At 38.5% G+C, this 18132-nt stretch overlaps 9 protein-coding genes across 9 annotated transcripts; 5 read left to right on the forward strand and 4 right to left on the reverse strand. All coding sequences in view use genetic code 12, as the record gives it.

The window, feature by feature from the left end:
- Nucleotides 1-173: 173 nt before the first annotated feature.
- On the reverse strand, nt 174-1311 carry I9W82_002967 (uncharacterized protein; the record flags this gene model as incomplete). The annotated part of the gene is made up of 2 exons (XM_067691880.1): nt 174-450; nt 503-1311. The coding sequence occupies 2 exons, from the start codon at nt 1309-1311 to the stop codon at nt 174-176; spliced, it is 1086 nt and encodes a 361-aa protein (XP_067548316.1).
- A 1057-nt stretch (nt 1312-2368) lies between these two features.
- Nucleotides 2369-3400, forward strand: I9W82_002968 (uncharacterized protein; the record flags this gene model as incomplete). The annotated part of the gene is made up of 1 exon (XM_067691881.1): nt 2369-3400. One exon carries the CDS (start codon nt 2369-2371, stop codon nt 3398-3400), a length of 1032 nt encoding a protein of 343 aa, XP_067548317.1.
- A 406-nt stretch (nt 3401-3806) lies between these two features.
- Nucleotides 3807-5330, forward strand: I9W82_002969 (uncharacterized protein; the record flags this gene model as incomplete). Its single annotated transcript, XM_067691882.1, has 1 exon — nt 3807-5330. One exon carries the CDS (start codon nt 3807-3809, stop codon nt 5328-5330), a length of 1524 nt encoding a protein of 507 aa, XP_067548318.1.
- Nucleotides 5331-6262: 932 nt separating this feature from the next.
- On the forward strand, nt 6263-9046 carry ZCF10 (Zcf10p; the record flags this gene model as incomplete). Its single annotated transcript, XM_067691884.1, has 1 exon — nt 6263-9046. The coding sequence occupies one exon, from the start codon at nt 6263-6265 to the stop codon at nt 9044-9046; it is 2784 nt and encodes a 927-aa protein (XP_067548319.1).
- A 393-nt stretch (nt 9047-9439) lies between these two features.
- On the reverse strand, nt 9440-11005 carry I9W82_002971 (cytochrome P450; the record flags this gene model as incomplete). Its single annotated transcript, XM_067691885.1, has 1 exon — nt 9440-11005. One exon carries the CDS (start codon nt 11003-11005, stop codon nt 9440-9442), a length of 1566 nt encoding a protein of 521 aa, XP_067548320.1.
- Nucleotides 11006-12245: 1240 nt separating this feature from the next.
- I9W82_002972 (uncharacterized protein) lies at nt 12246-13034 on the reverse strand (the record flags this gene model as incomplete). The annotated part of the gene is made up of 1 exon (XM_067691886.1): nt 12246-13034. The coding sequence occupies one exon, from the start codon at nt 13032-13034 to the stop codon at nt 12246-12248; it is 789 nt and encodes a 262-aa protein (XP_067548321.1).
- An 864-nt stretch (nt 13035-13898) lies between these two features.
- TPK2 (cAMP-dependent protein kinase catalytic subunit) lies at nt 13899-15161 on the forward strand (the record flags this gene model as incomplete). The annotated part of the gene is made up of 1 exon (XM_067691887.1): nt 13899-15161. One exon carries the CDS (start codon nt 13899-13901, stop codon nt 15159-15161), a length of 1263 nt encoding a protein of 420 aa, XP_067548322.1.
- Nucleotides 15162-15321: 160 nt separating this feature from the next.
- I9W82_002974 (DNA-directed RNA polymerase II core subunit) lies at nt 15322-15660 on the reverse strand (the record flags this gene model as incomplete). Its single annotated transcript, XM_067691888.1, has 1 exon — nt 15322-15660. One exon carries the CDS (start codon nt 15658-15660, stop codon nt 15322-15324), a length of 339 nt encoding a protein of 112 aa, XP_067548323.1.
- Nucleotides 15661-15882: 222 nt separating this feature from the next.
- On the forward strand, nt 15883-16428 carry I9W82_002975 (mitochondrial 54S ribosomal protein bL12m; the record flags this gene model as incomplete). Its single annotated transcript, XM_067691889.1, has 1 exon — nt 15883-16428. The coding sequence occupies one exon, from the start codon at nt 15883-15885 to the stop codon at nt 16426-16428; it is 546 nt and encodes a 181-aa protein (XP_067548324.1).
- Between the last annotated feature and the right edge of the window lie 1704 nt (nt 16429-18132).

The raw sequence follows: 18132 nt of genomic DNA on the forward strand, positions 1-18132 counted from the left end.
ACAATATAGGATTGGTGTCTTTCTTTTATATGGAGATTATTGGACGAATTAAATGAAAGCAAATCTACCCCTTATCCAGACTTCCTTTATATCTTGCACTCTCCAGATAGCCAACGCTTCACACTTTGAAAGCAGATAACAACTCCTACTATGCATATTTTAAAGACATTCTCTCACTTCTTCTTCTTTTGGTCTTGTTCTGGTTTGCCATTGTCAAATCCTTCTCCTCTGAAACCAGTAGGGAGCGACTCTCCCATATCCTCTGCTTCCTGTGAACTGACTTTTCTTTCCAATTTGCGCCTTTCTTTCGCGTGTTCCTCTTCAGCACTGTGCTTACGATGGTTGCTTTGGGACGACCCCATGGTGATGTATTCTACTTGTGGGAGTAAAAGGATGCCAAATGTATCGCATTTTCGTTCCCTTTTTCTACGATCCTGGAAATAGCATTTTCTATCACAAATTAAATAAAATCTATAAATTACTGTCTCTAAGTCATTCCAACAACTCCTTTACTTCAGGCTTCTCAACTTCGACCGCATAATTTGGTCTTGGCTTCTCATAACCTTCAATGGTTCTACCATAAGTGATTCCTCCCAATCTACTAACAGGTTTCAACTTGCTGACATCCAATTGAGTTTTCTCTTCATTGATAACATCTTCTCTCACATGGAAAGTCAAACCTTCAACAATCACCAAGAACCCAGTGGTTTTAGTTGGCTCGGTCTTGGATTTCCATTCGTGATGAGCCACAAGCTTAGCTTCAATTGAAAAAGCTGATTCAGCAACATGTGGGGGTTTGACCAACTTGGACTCAACTGGAGTCAATCCCGATAACTTCCACTCATCTACTCCTGGTGGACTGTTGATCGCACAGTAGTTGGCGGCTTCAACAAACCATTCACTGATGATATTGATGGTCAACTCACCAGTCTCTAAAACGTTATTGCATGAATCCTTCTTTTGATCTCCACTTGCGGAAAATCCTATAGTGAAAATTGGGGGATCATGGTTGGCCATATTGAAATATGAAAAAGGTGCAAGGTTGCGTTTTCCATCTTTGGAGATTGAAGATATAAATCCAATTGGTCTAGGAGTAATAGCACTGATCAATGTCTTGTAGTTGTTGACAGCAGGTCTACCTTCCTCGTATGGATTTAGTTCCACCTTCTTGTGGTTTTTCCATTCATCATTATTAGCGCCTGATCCAACTTTCCATTTGATATCTGGAACCTGAGTGTATTTCCAAGTATGCTCAGCATCGAAAGGTGGTCTTGAAGCTTCAAGCAGGGTAAATTCTGGGTGACGTGCCATAGTTCGTATATGATTCAAGAAAATAAAATTGTGTTTTGTATGTGTATGCTTCAAGAAAGTGATAATTTTCATAAACTAACTATTCAGTTAGAAACAAAGGATAAATGGGTAGTGACGGGAGTAGAAAATCAAAGTAAGAAATTATATTAGCCAATTGACTATATATTTATATTTGGCAAAAGGTGTTAAAATAATTCAATTCTAGTTGCTGTATTACAAATGCAATTAGTAAATGTCAATAGCGAGACATTGTTCACTTTTCTATGTCGGAATTGCTAATAACACAAAATCAATCTACTATTGACGGAATTAGAAGGAAAACAGTTTTTCCATTTTTCAATTTACAAAAAACAAAAATATGAAAAGATTACTTGAAAGATCCTTTTGAATGGGGGTGTTACTTTATTATTTGACCCCACAGATTAAACGATTTGAAGAAATGTATGCACTTGACTTTGCAGAAGCACTTCTTTTTTAACGCCTGTTGGTCCGCTCACCTGCTAATTTTCTTTTTTGGGTGTTATATACAAGTATCAATCGCACTGGTGTACTCATCTTTGATCCTACTGGATAGGAACAATTCACGTAACAAGGATACTTGTGACGGTTTGTGACTGATGAGCTTGATATAACCTCTGCCTGAAAAAAATTGCGTGATTTCAAAGTATTATCTGGACTTCAACTCCGCTTCAAATAACAATCATCTGATTTTTGATTTGGAATGATTTTCGTTACATGAAACCATCGTAGTCGATACTCCCCTCAAACCGTTTCATAGACGCAAAACCTTTTTTTTGCATCGTTTACTCCGCAATTGGGATAAAGCAAATGCAACAACAGAAAAAAAAAAAAAATTAAAAAAGATAAACAAAAACCCTAAACTTGCATCGGACTTTCTTTTTACCGGAAATAGATATAACCCCATAGAAATATCGAATGATAAGACCTGAAAATTCTCGATATAAAAAGAGACTTTTCTAGTCCTTTTGCAAACTCCATACACTGATAGTCCTTTACTTACATAACATACTTTAACATCCATAAACACATATTAAGAATGCCCAGCACTAAAACAAACGTTGCCGCTAAGGAGGTTCCACCACCACCAAAGGGAGGCCCAAAGATTACCGAAATGACTGATGACACCATCACCAAGAACACAATATTGGTCAATTCCCAACATACCAACATGAGATTGCTTTTCCTTTTGCAAAAGGCTGTTCAACATCTTCATGATTTTGCAATTGAAACGAGATTGACTACCGAGGAATGGGAAGTTGCTATTCAATTCCTTACTGATACTGGTAAAATGTGTTCAGATATCCGTCAAGAATTTGTTTTGTTGTCAGATGTTATGGGACTATCAGTTTTGGTTGATTCTATATCCCATCCAAAACCAGCAAATGCTACAATTGGAACATTGTTAGGACCTTTCCATACACATGATGCCCATGAAATGCACCAGGGTGATTCAATCTGTTCTGAAGGAAAAGGTGAGCCATTATTGATTGAAGGGTTATTGACTGAGCCTGATGGAACTCCAATTCCTGATGCTTCCATTGATCTTTGGCATTGTGACGCTAATGGGTTGTATGACACACAATATGCAAACAGAGATCATCCAGATATGAGAGGTATTGTCAAAACCAATGATGATGGAAGCTTCATTATCAAATGCACCAGGCCTGTGCCATACCCAATTCCTCATGATGGACCTGTTGGTAAATTGTTGCAAAAAATCAACAGACACCCATACAGACCAGCTCATATCCACTTTATCATTGAAAAAGAGGGTTACGACAGGTTGATCACGGCATTGTACGCCAAGGGTGACCTTTACGAAACTTCAGATGCTGTTTTTGGAGTCAAGACACTGTTGTTGTATACCTTGGATAAATTGGGAGCTGAAAAGGCAAAGAAGTACGATATGAATCCTGATGACTGGTACTTGAAATGGCATTTCAAGATTATTACAACAGAAGAGGCTAGGAAGTTGAGATTTGAGAAGAACAAGGAGGCATTGACCAGAGCTGCAGCCAATTTGACTCTCAATGAAGATGGTTTGCCAGAACCTTCACCATTGGACTAGGAAAATAAGTGTATATTCTGAATAGTATAACAATTTTTAGTATTTAAGTTTGACTACGTAAGGGTATAGGATAACTTTCTCTACCACATAGTAAGACCACCTTTTTTACTTTATTGCTACTCCATTTGACCTATTCGTGGAGATGCTCATTTTTAGTCTGCTTATACCTGTACCGGCTGATCGATTCTCCAACTCGGAACGAGATCCGACTAATTTGTGTGCGCGGAAGTAAATACATCCACACACGTCGCAAAAAGCCGAGAGGAGCGAATTTTCGCTTTTTCCGATGGTATTTCCATTGCAACATCGAAAAGCTTTCACGCGATGAAGTGCCTTATATATTGAAAATTAAATCACACCTTACTTCAAAGATACCAATGTTTGGCTCCAAAATCATAGCCGACTCATGCTTACAGTATTCAATAAGTCTAAACCGAGGGTGGTAGTCCAGTGTTTCATCAGATGCTATTCGTTGGTGCATCCAAAATCTAAAGTTGTCCATTCCACCGATGAGGCATTAGAAGGCATTACTTCCAATATCACACTTCTATCAGGTGGATTTGGTCTCAGCGGTGTTCCTGATACTGTTATCAATGCACTTGTCAAAAAGCCAGAAATCAACAACATCACTGCTGTTTCGAACAATGCGGGGCTTGATGGACGGGGGCTATCACAATTACTAGTTACTGGTCAAATTACCAAAATGATTAGTAGTTACATCGGAGGTAACAGAACATTTGAGAAATTGTACTTGACTGGAGCTATAGACTTGGAATTAACTCCTCAGGGTAACTTGGCCGAACGTGTTCGTGCTGGTGCTGCTGGTATCCCTGCGTTTTATTCACCAACTGGTGTTGGCACATGGTTGGAAGAAGGTAAGTTGCCAGTGAGATATGATTCCACAGGGGAAAAAGTTTTGAAAGCTAGTCAAGCCCGTGAAGTGAGAGAATTCAATGGGAAAAAGTACTTGTTAGAGCCAGCTATATTTGGTGATGTTGCTCTCGTTAAGGCTTACAAAGCTGATACCTTGGGTAATTGCTGGTTTAGGGGAACTGCTAGAAACTTTAATTCGGTCATGGGTAGGAATGCTAAGTTGACAATCGTTGAAGCGGAAAATATTGTTGAACCAGGTGAGATCACCCCTGAGGATGTACACTTACCAGCAATCTACGTTGACCGGGTTATTCAATCGACTACGCCAAAAGATATTGAAATTTTCAAATATTCTGAAACTGCTGAAGAACAATCGTTGGATAAACCAAAATCAGAAAGCGAGTTAAAGAGATCAAAGATTGTGAAAAGAGCAGCACAAGAATTTAAAGATGGCTCATTTGCAAACTTGGGTATCGGAATGCCTACCTTAGCACCAAACTATTTACCGGAAAACATTAATGTCACGTTGCAATCTGAAAATGGTATCTTAGGTTTAGGCCCTTATCCACATGAAGGACAAGAAGATCCCGACTTGATCAATGCTGGTAAAGAAACTGTTACACTTGCACCAGGTGCTTCATTATTTGGATCTGAAGAATCCTTTGGCATGATACGTAGTGGTAAAATCGATTTGACCATTTTGGGTGGATTACAAGTTGCTTCCAACGGTGATTTGGCCAATTGGGGTTTACCTGGAAGAGTTAAAGGAATGGGTGGTGCTATGGATCTTGTGAGCAATCCAGAAAATACCAGAGTTGTTGTTGTTATGGAGCATGTTGATAAGAAGGGAAGACCAAAAATTTTACCCGAATGTCAATTCCCATTGACCGGTAAAAGATGTGTTTCAAGGATCATTACTGATTTAGCAGTGTTTGACATTGTTGATGAGAAGTTGGTATTGATTGAGATTGATCCCGAGAGTAGCATAGATGAAATTAAGGCCAAGACTGCTGCGTCATTTGAAATTTCGCCAAATTTGAAAGCTATAGAAATCTGAGGGAATGAAGCCATGAGTTCGGATATGTATTGTTCTACTTTGTGTATAGTAATTTTGACAGTAGCAATCTGACAACATGTATTCATGCCTCTTGTATGTAAAACTGCTTTGATAACTCATTTTACTGGCTTTTCACGTGCGAGCGATTTATGCCGAGGATATTTGCCACAAAAAGCCATAAACACAGCGTGAAATGCTTCAACGCCTCAAGCCTACTTTTTATACGCCACAAATCCTCCTTTTAGCAGAGGTGAAGATACGAGATGAAATAACTATGTCAAACGAGTTAAATCAGACTGCTTTCACAGAGTAGCCCTTTTCATACCTGAAACGGATCAATTTCAAGTTACCAAATTTCATGAGGTTTTTGTGACACGCTCATAACCTACAAAAACTGAAATTTCAGTGCATATTGGGATATATGCATCGGAGTGATGAGTTCCAATAAGTTATGTAAATCATCGAGTCGTTTATTCTTGAGGAGATAATTGTAACAATTCTATCGGCGAAAGCGGAAGTTGCAACAAATATGTGGGGTACAACATGCACTCGGGGACGGAAGCTGGAATTGTGACTCTATGACGATGCCTTTTATTACACTCTTTCCATTACAGATTACTTCGTAGCCTCACACTCAAATGCAGCATATGTAAATGCAATATTTTTGCTTCATTTTGTGTGTTCCTTTGATGGGTAAACCAATTTTACGAAGTCTCGCTATGTATATGTACAGTCTAAAAATAAAACTTAATCAAGCAATTTCAAAAAGAACGCACACTTATAAAAGTCCAAAGACATCTTCTATTACATTTTCATTCACACTGTCTATCACCCTCACACGACCTAGTACTGATCACCACGGTTTCATCAATCCATTCCCGTGAAAGACTCAGTTGAGAAATAACGTCCGGACTAAAGCCACCTCTACACAAATGGAAGAGACCCGGAAAGCCACTAAAAGGCGAAGAATAAAACAGGCATGCGATTATTGTCGCTCCAAGAAAGCCAAATGCGATGGAATATCACCATCATGTACAAACTGCGCAGTCAACGGTGAGAAATGTACCTACACATATTCTTCCAAAAGGCGAGGGTTGCCCACTGGATACACACACGATTTAGAAAAGAAAGTCGCCGTACTTCAAGCAGTACTTGCAAAGACATTACAGCTACATCCAGAGTACGAAAGTGCTGTTGATGATTTGTTGAAAACTGATAACTTGATGGAGCACGTGTTAGAGTTGAATGAACTGTGGAAGAATCATCCGGTATCAAAACACATTGATAGAGTTTTACATGAGTCTCTGGCGCTTAAAAGTTTTAAAAGTGTGGTGTTAAAGAAACCTGAAGATTCTATTGGAGTTGTTAATCCGGGTAGGAGTTTGCAACTGCCACCAAATAGTTCCAACAACCATATCGTCAACGAGGGTAGGGCTAATCTGCCGCCAGAACAAGCAGGGGAGGTAGCTAATTTCAATCACAATAGCTATCCAATCCCCCCATCGCAGCTGCAACAGCCCGCAGTACTGCACTTTACAAATGGTATGCCAACATCGTCGGAAATATACGAATCCAACTTTGTCAATGACTCATCATTCTTTTTAAACTACGATATATTTCAGTTCATTTCCGATGAGATAGAAACTTCAGGAGGCGCCGAAAATTGGGAGCCGGTTGCATTGCAATACCACGGATTGTCTTCCATTATATCTGGTTTCACAAATAAAGCGATCCAACAAAACTACAAAAAGAAACCAAATAGGAAAAATCCATTCAGAGTGGGCTCTATATTCAACGTATCATCATTTGCAATTACTGCTAATCTTCAAGATAGAATACACCTACCACGTGAAATCTTTCTATTCCCTTCAAATGCTCGGATTCTTGTGGATCAATACTTTCAAATTTATCATATTTTGTTTCCCATGTTGGATAAAATCAATGTCAAACGCCAACTACACCACCTCCTTCAGCAACAAAACGGAGATACCAGACAAGTTGACTGCAACTTGGTTGCGCTTGTTTGGGCAGTTGTTGCACTCGGTGAGGCCTGTTCGAATGCAACTGGTGATCCCACGACAGGACTAGCGTATGCTAAGAATGCAATTTTAGCATTGGAAAATTCATTGACGTCAACTATAGAAACTGTGCAAGCCATGTTGATTCTAGGACTATTCTACTACCAAGCAGGGCAATGGGACTACTCTTGGGTTTTGATCAGTTCTAGTTCAAGGATGGCCATTGATGTACGGTTAATGAGGTCAGCCTCGGATGAAGAAAACAGCAAATACCAAGCAAGTACCACCTTGAACAATATAAGTAGGCAAAGGACATGGGCCACTGTATACGTGGTAAATACGCTATTGTCAGCAAGGATGGGACGGTCGCCAGTGGTAAGAGCAGCTGATTGGCCGATCCCGCAAATAGATACTGATGGATGGGAAGAATGGGACTCTTGGGAAAGCTTTCATTCCTCGCAACCGATAAGACTCAACCATGGACGATTCCTATCCAGTTTCAACCAGTTCATCCGAATAGTGTCTATTTTAAACCTCGCCATTACATCGACAATCAATACATCTACAGGAGTCGTTGATGATGGTGTTCTTGGAGGGAAAATCAACTTTGATGATCGAAGAAACCCCAGTAGCATGACCATGGCTAATTTTGAAGCCAAAATTAATGACTTTGTGCGAAACATGCCCGATTTTTGCCGTTTGAAAGAAAATGGGAACCCAGCACCATTTCTTGCCATTGAAGGAGTCAAGCAACTTGTTTGGTGTGTATTGGTTGTGAGATTGAGTTCTTTAAAGGGAAGCAATGAAGGGCATGAGACGTTAATCAAAACAAGAAACAAGCAATACACCAAAGCTATTCTGGTATTGCGAAATATTTACAGGCCAGAGGTGGTGAAGAGTATAAAAATCTACCTCTTTGTTGACTATTTTCTAATAATGGCATTGAATTTTCCACAAATGATGGAGTTCCCTAGTGATCATGAAAGGGTGATGCACTGTCGTGAAATGAGAAGTTTGTTGCTCCAAAATGCTGATTCTTCACCAGCAATGAGAATTTCAGTTGAGATATCGCAACAGATGAACTTGGACCACTTGCAATTTGATACACCAAAGGCACAAGAGAGTCCAACTATTGCCAATTTGTTGAACTCACCTACTCAAGAGAAAGCCTCCCTACCGCAGCTGCAATTGATAAAGATAGAGGAAGAAAAAGTGGGTAATCTGAAGGAACTTGGCATAGAAGACGAAGAGGTTGAAAGCCAAGCGCGTGCGTTGTTAACGGGTGTTAATGCTCTCAGTCCTCCGCCTGTTAATAATGGGTACAAAGAGAATCTAGCCACAACAGCTTCATCTCCAGGTCAATTTCAAGGAATGAATCAAGGAACCCAGTTTCCAATGGCAAACGTTGCTGCACCACAACCAATACATCACCAACCATTACAGCTGAATCAGTTGATGCAACCAACACCAATACCACCAATGCAACACGTGCATCCAATGCCGACGATACCATCATCCGTGCAACAACACGCCCAACCTATACTGCCAAACTATGCCCCATTATATCCAGTACCTCAAAAGAATTTTCATTTTCACCAAAACCAGCAATGGGTGCCACCGGGAAACAATGTTGGTCAAGTCATGGATATCTCAAAGAACAAAGTTCACTTTCCCACTGGAGATGCTACAGGACCATAGCCACAAAATGAATGGAAATTTACCAAAAGAAGTACTTGATTACAAGAGGTTGTGAGCCTATGTAACGTGTATGCGTGATATTTGAGCACTTGGAGTGTGTTCTTGTGTACAGCAAATAAATTTTCACAAGAGTAGAAGATCTGTAGCGACTACAAAATAACATTCAAATGATTGTTTGGATAGCAGAGCCAAAGGTGTAGTAACTAATCCACACTAAAAGAGATTTTTGATACACTTTGACGCCCGATTTGTGCAACAGCATCAAACTCTCATTATTTTTTTACTGATAGGCATTTAGTAATCATAAACTTATGACACCTACGGTTGTATTCAAAACTTGCAACGATATAAATAGATCTAAAAAGACCAGCCTAAACAAACTATAAAAACAATCTACTCCATCTTGATATTGCATCCATTGTACAAAGACAATGTCAAGTGTGACATCTTATGTGGTGGATATGGAGTGTTTGGATCCATCCATAATGATCCAAACTCTTGTACAAGTCTAGTAGTGACATAACTAGCTTCAGTTAAAGCAAATTGTTGTCCAAGACAAATCCTAGGTCCACCATTGAATGGAACAAAAGCCCAACCCAATTTTCTCGTTTCTGGTTCAAACCATCTTTCAGGTCGGAATTCCAATGCATCTTTACCATAGTACTCTTCCATTCTGTGGGTGGCGTATACTGAATAAACCACAGTTTGTCCTTTGGTGACCAAAATTGGAGATTGTCCATCGGGTCCACCACCACGAGGTAAGGTTGTGTTTCTGGTGGCAACACGGAAGTTTTGTGGAACAGATGGGTACAAACGTAAACACTCATTAAGAATAGCTTTCAAGTATTCACAGTTCTTTAATGATTCAAATGTGATATCTTCAACTCTTGACTCCTCACCTAATCCAAACTTGGAGCCAATTTCCTCTCTCAACTTGGCATAAACCCGTGGATTCCTTGCCAACTCAAAAAAGACGAATGACAACAAACCAGCTGTTGTGTCTCTTCCAGCAACCAAAATGTTCAATAATTGATCTTGCAAAACCTTTGGATCTCTTGTATGCTTAGCCAACTCATAAAGGAAAACATATCCATCCTGTTTCTCCAACTCTTCTGGTGATAACGATAAAGCCCTCTCAACATAATATTGAGCAAACCTGTGTACATTAGAATTACTCTCTCTAAATTTCTTGGAATTCAACAACCAGTACATTCCTTGCATAGCTGCTCTTGAAGACAAATAGTGCTGAGAGAAGTTGAATGATTGGGCAAACAATTCTTTTCCTTCAACTTCATTTGATTCAGACAGCATGCCAATACTAGCATCCTTTAATGAATCAACTGACGCTCCAAATAAAAACTCCGTCGACGAATCAACAGTGAATCTGAAAAACAACTCTTGCAAATCAAACAATTTCCCTTTATTCTTGCGTACATGTTTGAAGAACACTTGCATGTGTGGTTCCAACATCTTGACGTGTGATATTTGCTCTCTGGCAAATTGTGGACGCAACATCAGTCTTGAATCTTTCCAACCTTGATTATCCAAAGTGAAGATACCATCTCCCAATAATGGTTTAAAATGAGCATGTCTTGTACCTAAGCAAAAGTCATTGAATTGAGTGGCTAAAATTGCTTTGATATTCTCAGGATCTTTAGTCAACAAAACCTTAACACCGAAGGCCCTCGATGACGTGGTAGGAACCTCTGGATGCTCGACTTCATCAAACCTGTTTGTTGTGTTATCAATAATAGTCCCGGCCTTTACCCATTGTATAAGCCAAAAAGGAAGCCTAAAACCAAAAGCTCCGTCACCTAAGACGTTTGTTTCCCTAGAAGCCCCAAACTTTTCCATCAAATAGGCTTCGTGGATTTTGGAGTAAACAACATAGAGGGCAATCAATGCAGGTGCCACAACATACCACTTAGTAGCGTAATTGACAATATCTAAGTCAGACATGATGGAGGAACTGTGATAATCTAAAATTTCAATGTGAATTTAATATGCTGAGGATAAGGAAATGGAGATTTGCAACTCTATTTATATTTCTTTTGGAATATTTGGATGTCTCTTGCAAAAGTGCTAATACAGTGCTTGGCACTCTTATTGTTGTGCTTGCCCGTAGAAGCTTTTGCACTCAGTTGCCCCCTCAGTATTTGTTGAGAACTCCACTATTAACTCCGCTGTGCGGTTTTAAGCTAGCTGAAACTTTAAAGGGATCTGGTCAATTTTACTCCACCCGAGCCGATGCAGCCTCCCCCACTAGAGCTGACTGTGATAAAGCGTTACCATAGCTCACATGAACGCGTTACTCCATGAGAAATTGAAATGAGCTCCTCCATTGCTCTGTAAAGTCTCCATGAACGGACCTCCTTTGCATTGCATTTTAAGCATAAGGTCACCGAATGTAATGATTTTCTTTGAAGTCTTTGGCTACGGGAAAGGTGTGTAAACTTTTGCCGCTACCCGCAGCTTTAGATTGCAAAAACTAAAAAAAAAAATGGTGGTACAAAATTGATGATACGAAATGTAGAAATCTATGACGTTTCCCTACGGGAACAAGTAACCAGAAACTCTTGAATATATCAAATCTTTCAACCCCATTGAAAAGCAAACACAGCACGTGTACATGATAGTGCGGAGAAGTTCTTCGTTAGGTTGGGCTCTCCTACCAGTAGAAATAGGTATCGTGTAGTTCAATTGCGGAATGAGGTAATAGTTAAAGGAACTATACTTGAGAAAAGTCAAACGTTTGTGATCACGAATGTTTCTAAAGTTATTGTAAAGTAATAGTGAACCAGCCTTCGGCTTCCAATACCCCACTTAGTAGTAGATTCTTCACATGACAGGCGGACTTGGTTGACTTTCGATAACTCCGTACCCGAATGTTCGTCGCTTAAGAGCCCCTCATACACCTGGAGATTCTTCATGTGAAATGAAATGCACTGGTATGGTGACTTTTGCAGCAGATGGATGTTATCAATGTTCGACAAATGGGACGGCTTCGTTAGACAATCCGCTTTTGATTTTTTGTAGGAATTTTGCGAAGTGCCTACAAATTTTGCAAATCTGACTGGTCCATTGGATGCTCTGATCCTGCCTCATAATGTCACTAATACTACAAGCCAATCATAAGGAGTGGGTCACTTTCCTGTATTATCGTGTATTCTCTACTAGCGAATTACACAATAGAAGATATTTACCCAAATATACCTTCTTCCATAGCATTTGGCACTGACTTATCACCATAAGCACCCAACCAACTGACTGGTTTGACCCAGTGATCAACAGGATGTTGTTTTTGTAGAATCTCATGTAATTTAGAAGCTGATTTTTCAGCATCATAAAAGTTGTCGCCTTCATAAACATAACTAACAAGAACCTTAACGTTTATGGGACTGGATCCATTGTCACCATTGTGTGATACGATTGACTTGACCAATTCCGTGACAAATATCGAGTTTTTGTCGCTTTCGCCATCTTTGACATCGCCTGATTCAGAGGACAACAAGGACAAGTTTTCCAAATTTGAAGCAATTAAATCTTCGGTATCGTATAGTTTCACATCACCACTATTAACACTTTCTACCAACCCAGCATCTGACGAGTTCAATATAAAGACATTTTTAAACTGAGCTGCGGTTATGAATGGTACAAGCACCTGTTGAACAAAAGTAGATGTGTATGTAGGAATGATTGGGCTTCGTTGCTGCACAACAGTGATATTTAGCTTGGGTGAATAATAAACTTCAATAGCTTGGCTGATACCTGATTCTGGAGCTGACTTTACGTAGTCAATTGGTGATGCAAAAGGATAAAGATACAAGTCATCCAAATATCCAATTTTTGTTAATGAAAAAGTATGAATGAGTAAATCAATTGTTAGCTGGGGGATATTACCAATTGATATCGAGGGGATGATTAATGTAGACTTTGAAATGTCATACTGAGCCTTGGGATCAATAGGGGTGTATGGAGAAGTTGACATGGCGTGCTTTTCAAGTTGAATACGTTTTGGAAGGCGAGGGGAGAGATTCAAGTGATCTTTAATTTTGGAGTGAGCTACCAAAAATGCACGTGCACGGATATCAAGTGGTCAAAAAGAATCAATCTGCTCACAGGAACAACAGAGTTTCGGTATTTAACAGTACTGTATGTGGTATAAAAGCAGTCTGCTATGATACCAATTTGGTCAAAAAGTTTGAATATTGTAAGTACTGTAGAAAAGCCCACATATTCAAATCTGTATCGCTCTAATCGCATGAGTTTTACGTTTAAAATAATATTACTGCTGCGTTTTGCACAGTCGTATGTATCTACGTTTCATTCTTTCTAAAATGTAACAACAACAGAAGAGTAGATGGCAAGTAAATTATATATTATTTGCATATATGATATGATACATAGATAACATATACTTTTCTGCTTATTGTTCTTTTAAGTGAATTAAAATTACAAATTGAATTCAACAAACACTAAAATTCAACGCATAAAACAAAAATAAAAAAACTCTAAAAATCCATCGTCCTCTCTCCACACAGACACACACACATCCACACACACTTGGCAATTCACAACTGAGAAGACCAAAATCGTGCTTAAAGAGATTAAGAAACAAAAAACAAAAGTCAATTGAGATCAATTGTGCTGTATATCATTACTACCATTACCACTATCCCCCTTCCTCCACCACCCCTCCCCTCCCCTAACATATATATAGCAAATCTCAATTTTATCCGTTCAAGTTATCTGACTATCTCATATGCCCAATATCTTGAAAAAGTTATATCGCAACTACCAGGAACAACACCCCTCACACGAGCCTTCTCCTACTTTCACTCAAAATAAATCAATGGAATCGTTTAATCAACTGCATCCTGGCGAGCAGATCAATCATCCTGGACCTGCTCAAGCAGCAATGAGTAATACAAACGTGAGCTCAACAACAACTGCAAATGTGACCCAGCAGCAACAACAACAACAATTTCAACAACAGCTGCCACAACAGCAAAATTTCCAACAACAAGAACAAAAAGCTCAACAACAGGAAGTGCATCTCCAACAGCAACAACAGCAACATCAACAAAATGTACCAAAATCTGCTGCTGATGAAGCTATTCAAAGATCATTACTTCCACAGAGATCAACCGTAAGTAAAGGCAAATACAGTCTCAATGACTTTTCAATAATGAGAACTTTGGGTACTGGTTCATTTGGTAGAGTTCATTTAGTGAGATCAGTACATAATGGAAGATACTATGCCATCAAGGTATTGAAAAAACACCAGGTTGTTAAAATGAAACAAGTTGAACATACCAATGATGAACGGAAAATGTTGAAGTTGATTGAACACCCATTTTTGATTAGAATGTGGGGTACGTTTCAAGATTCAAGAAATTTGTTTATGGTGATGGACTACATTGAAGGAGGAGAATTGTTTTCCTTATTGAGAAAATCACAACGGTTCCCCAACCCTGTCGCCAAATTCTATGCTGCTGAAGTGACATTAGCTTTGGAATATTTACATAGTCATGATATCATTTATCGAGACTTGAAACCAGAAAATATCTTGTTGGATAGGAATGGACATATAAAGATTACTGATTTTGGATTTGCCAAGGAAGTCAGTACAGTTACATGGACATTGTGTGGTACCCCAGATTATATTGCACCAGAAGTCATCACCACAAAGCCATACAACAAATCTGTTGATTGGTGGAGTCTTGGGGTTTTGATTTTTGAAATGTTGGCTGGTTATACCCCATTTTATGATTCAACACCAATGAAGACGTATGAAAAGATTTTGGCAGGTAAGATTCATTATCCTAGTTTCTTCCAACCTGATGAAATTGATCTTTTATCTAAATTGATAACGGCTGATTTGACTAGAAGATTGGGTAATTTGATAAATGGACCAGCTGATATAAGAAACCATCCATGGTTTAAAGAAGTTGTTTGGGAGAAATTGTTGGCCAAGGATATTGAAACACCTTATGAACCTCCCATCACTGCTGGTGTCGGTGATTCTTCTTTATTTGACCATTATCCTGAGGAACAACTTGACTACGGAGCACAAGGAGAGGATCCGTACGCTCAATACTTTCTTGATTTTTAGACCACCTTTTTTACAGTTTTTGCTTTTTTTTTTATATTATTACAACTTTTTTTTAAAAAATTCAAATAAAATACATAATCTGAATAAACAATCTAATAATGCTGAACTGAAAATAGCACCTTTTCTTCATTATGCAATATGACAGGAAGAAGCTTCTTCTTCACGCTTGAAACACATTCTTGCATTCTAAACACACAAAGAACAAAATCATACTGGTATCTTTACGCCTTTGTTGAGATTGGAAAAACACACAATCACGGTTCCCACACTGTGTACATTCTTTATCACTTCTAGGCAAAGTTGGATCATTTCCAATATCTTCAACAACACCAGCAGTGGCACCGATATTGGTCATTAATTCATGACGATAGACTTTGGGATTCTCTGCTAGTTCGGTATATCCACAATTTCGGCATGCATAGAGTAGACGTTGGTCTTCTTTGTCTTCTTTTGGGTACAACATATTGTTACATTCTGCACAGAATCTAAATGATGCCATTATGGGGAGTGTGACTAGTGGGAGATAAGTGTATTGGGATTGATGGAGGTATTGAAGTTAGGCGATATTGGTTTTTAAATTTTCAGCTTTCTGTCTCTTTTTTTTTTTACTTTTGGCGTGCACCAGTGGTCAAAAGAGTTCTAATTTTTTTTTTTCGTTTATTAAAAATTTTTCATTCATATCTTTGACAACCAAAATAGAGCCCACTTGTAATCACCCAACATGTCAGTCATTCGTCAAGCTATATCACGCAGCATCAAAGCTTCCTCCATAAGAAGAACACCATCATTCATAACTTCAATCAGATTCAACACAACAGCCGCTGATGCTGCCACTGAATCATCACCAGTAGATCCCAAAATAACCCAAATCGTTGATCAAATCTCCACTTTAACCCTTTTAGAAACCTCACAATTAGTCAATGAATTGAAGACGAGACTCAACATCAGCGACATTGCTTTACCAGTAGCTGGTGGTGCTGGAGGTGCTGGAGGTGCTGCTTCACAAGCTGCTCCAGCTGAAGAAGAAGAAGCCAAACAACCAGTTGAAGAAAAGACAATGTTTGCTATTAAATTAGAGAGTTTTGATGCCAAGTCTAAACCAAAGGTTATTAAAGAGGTTAAAGGATTGTTGGGATTGAGTTTGGTTGAAAGTAAAAAGTTTGTTGAGAGTGCACCAAAGGTGTTGAAGGAGAATGTCGCCAAGGAAGATGCTGAAAAGATAAAAGCTACTTTGGAAGGATTGGGTGCCAAGGTTGTATTGGAGTAAGCCTAGCGGAAGAGGAAGGGGAAAAAGGACATGTATAGATATATGAGGATCAGGGTGTCGTGCTTTGGTTCATTTTCTCCGTTATTGTAACCTTGTAAATATACATATTACGAAGTAAGTGAGAGTGTAAGTGCGCTTGTAAGGACGTAGTTGTTGGGATGGCAGTTGGAAAAAGATGAAAGCAAAGTTCGAGTGTCGCAAAAAATTGCTAGACTAGCTTCTATGGGTCCTGAGCATTGTGAGTGCTCTAGAGTATAAAAGCTATGCCAGATGCCTCTTTACTGTAAAACAACGAATGTTGAGCAGACACTCACCTTGAGGTGACGTTCAGTTGGTATTCACACAACCTAACTTCACAAATAGTCAAAGAGGAACTGTGAAAGACAACTTTGGTATACATGAGCACGAGGGCATAACTGAATGACTAAGACAATCAATCAGGCAACACTAAAGTGGTAGCACTTATTTGTAGCCTTGGTGTATCTCGACAGTGTGTTTTATTCTGGAGTCATTTACGAGTTTATACGAAAATAATAGTTTAGATTGAAGTAAAATTTTACTGAAGTGTTTGTCAATACTATCTGCTATAAACCATAAAAGATAAATTTATTAATTTAGATTTTTGAAATTCATTACCAACTTTGAATTAGCCACTTTTATTTTACCCAGAAAGTTCAAAATAAGCTCAGTCTAGAGGCTGTTCCCCTTAAAAGCGACACAAGAATGAACGATTCCTTACACTGTATAGCAATGGCTGATGATGACGCAATTGCAAAATAATAATTTCTCACCCATAGTTTATTTTTGTGAAATATCAAGACGTCATTTGATTGTCTCAACTCGCCACCAGGTAGATAGATTGCTCAAGAGTATAGTGAATGCAACATTAGCATGGCTATAAAAGATTAAGATCTAAAGTGGGGTCTATGTATAGGATGGTAAGTTAAGTGCTGGCACTCTTATCTTTTCTATTTGGTCTGTATTACATTTGTGTGTTGATATTTTTTGGCAACTCTATCAACATGTAATGCATTGTTGAAGGTCTCTCTATATTTCTGTGGCAAATACGTCATAACAGTTGCATTTTGCCATTTCAACTTTGGGTAAGAACTTTGGGTAAGAACTTTGGGTAAGACATGTTTTAAATGTTATAAGCATATGATAATAAAACAATAATCCCTTCTTTGTCTTTAAGTAAAAAAGCCACAAAAATTTCTTTAAAAACTTCAAGAACAGATTTATAAAAAGAAAAGAAAGTTTAAAAATTTGCTCAAAGGATTGATCTTTTAATTGTGGGATAGACAATGACTGTATATAACAATGTAAAGAAAGATAGAGGCGGGATTTGAAAGATATAAGCAATTGATTCTATTATCTACAAACAAGAAACAATATAAAAATTGTGTCTGTTGTGTCTGTTGTGTCTGTTATATATCTTTTCTGTGTCTGAATTAATTGTCATATGTGTTTTGTGTAATATTATTTCAGTTCAAAACGGATTTCCATTTTAAATTTATATTTTATAAATTGAAATCCATTCCACTTTTTCTACTTCTCCTTCTTCTTGAAATCCTTTCTTTTTCATCAATAGACAGAGAGAGTTCTATATAATAGACACTGATCCTATTTTATCTACATTGTATTAACAAAGCCACTACAAATAGATCAATATCTTATATAAGATTGTGGCATAGCGTTCCAAAA

Source organism: Candida metapsilosis, assembly GCF_017655625.1.
Source record: "Candida metapsilosis strain BP57 chromosome Unknown scaffold3, whole genome shotgun sequence".
NCBI lineage: Eukaryota > Fungi > Ascomycota > Pichiomycetes > Serinales > Debaryomycetaceae > Lodderomyces > Lodderomyces metapsilosis.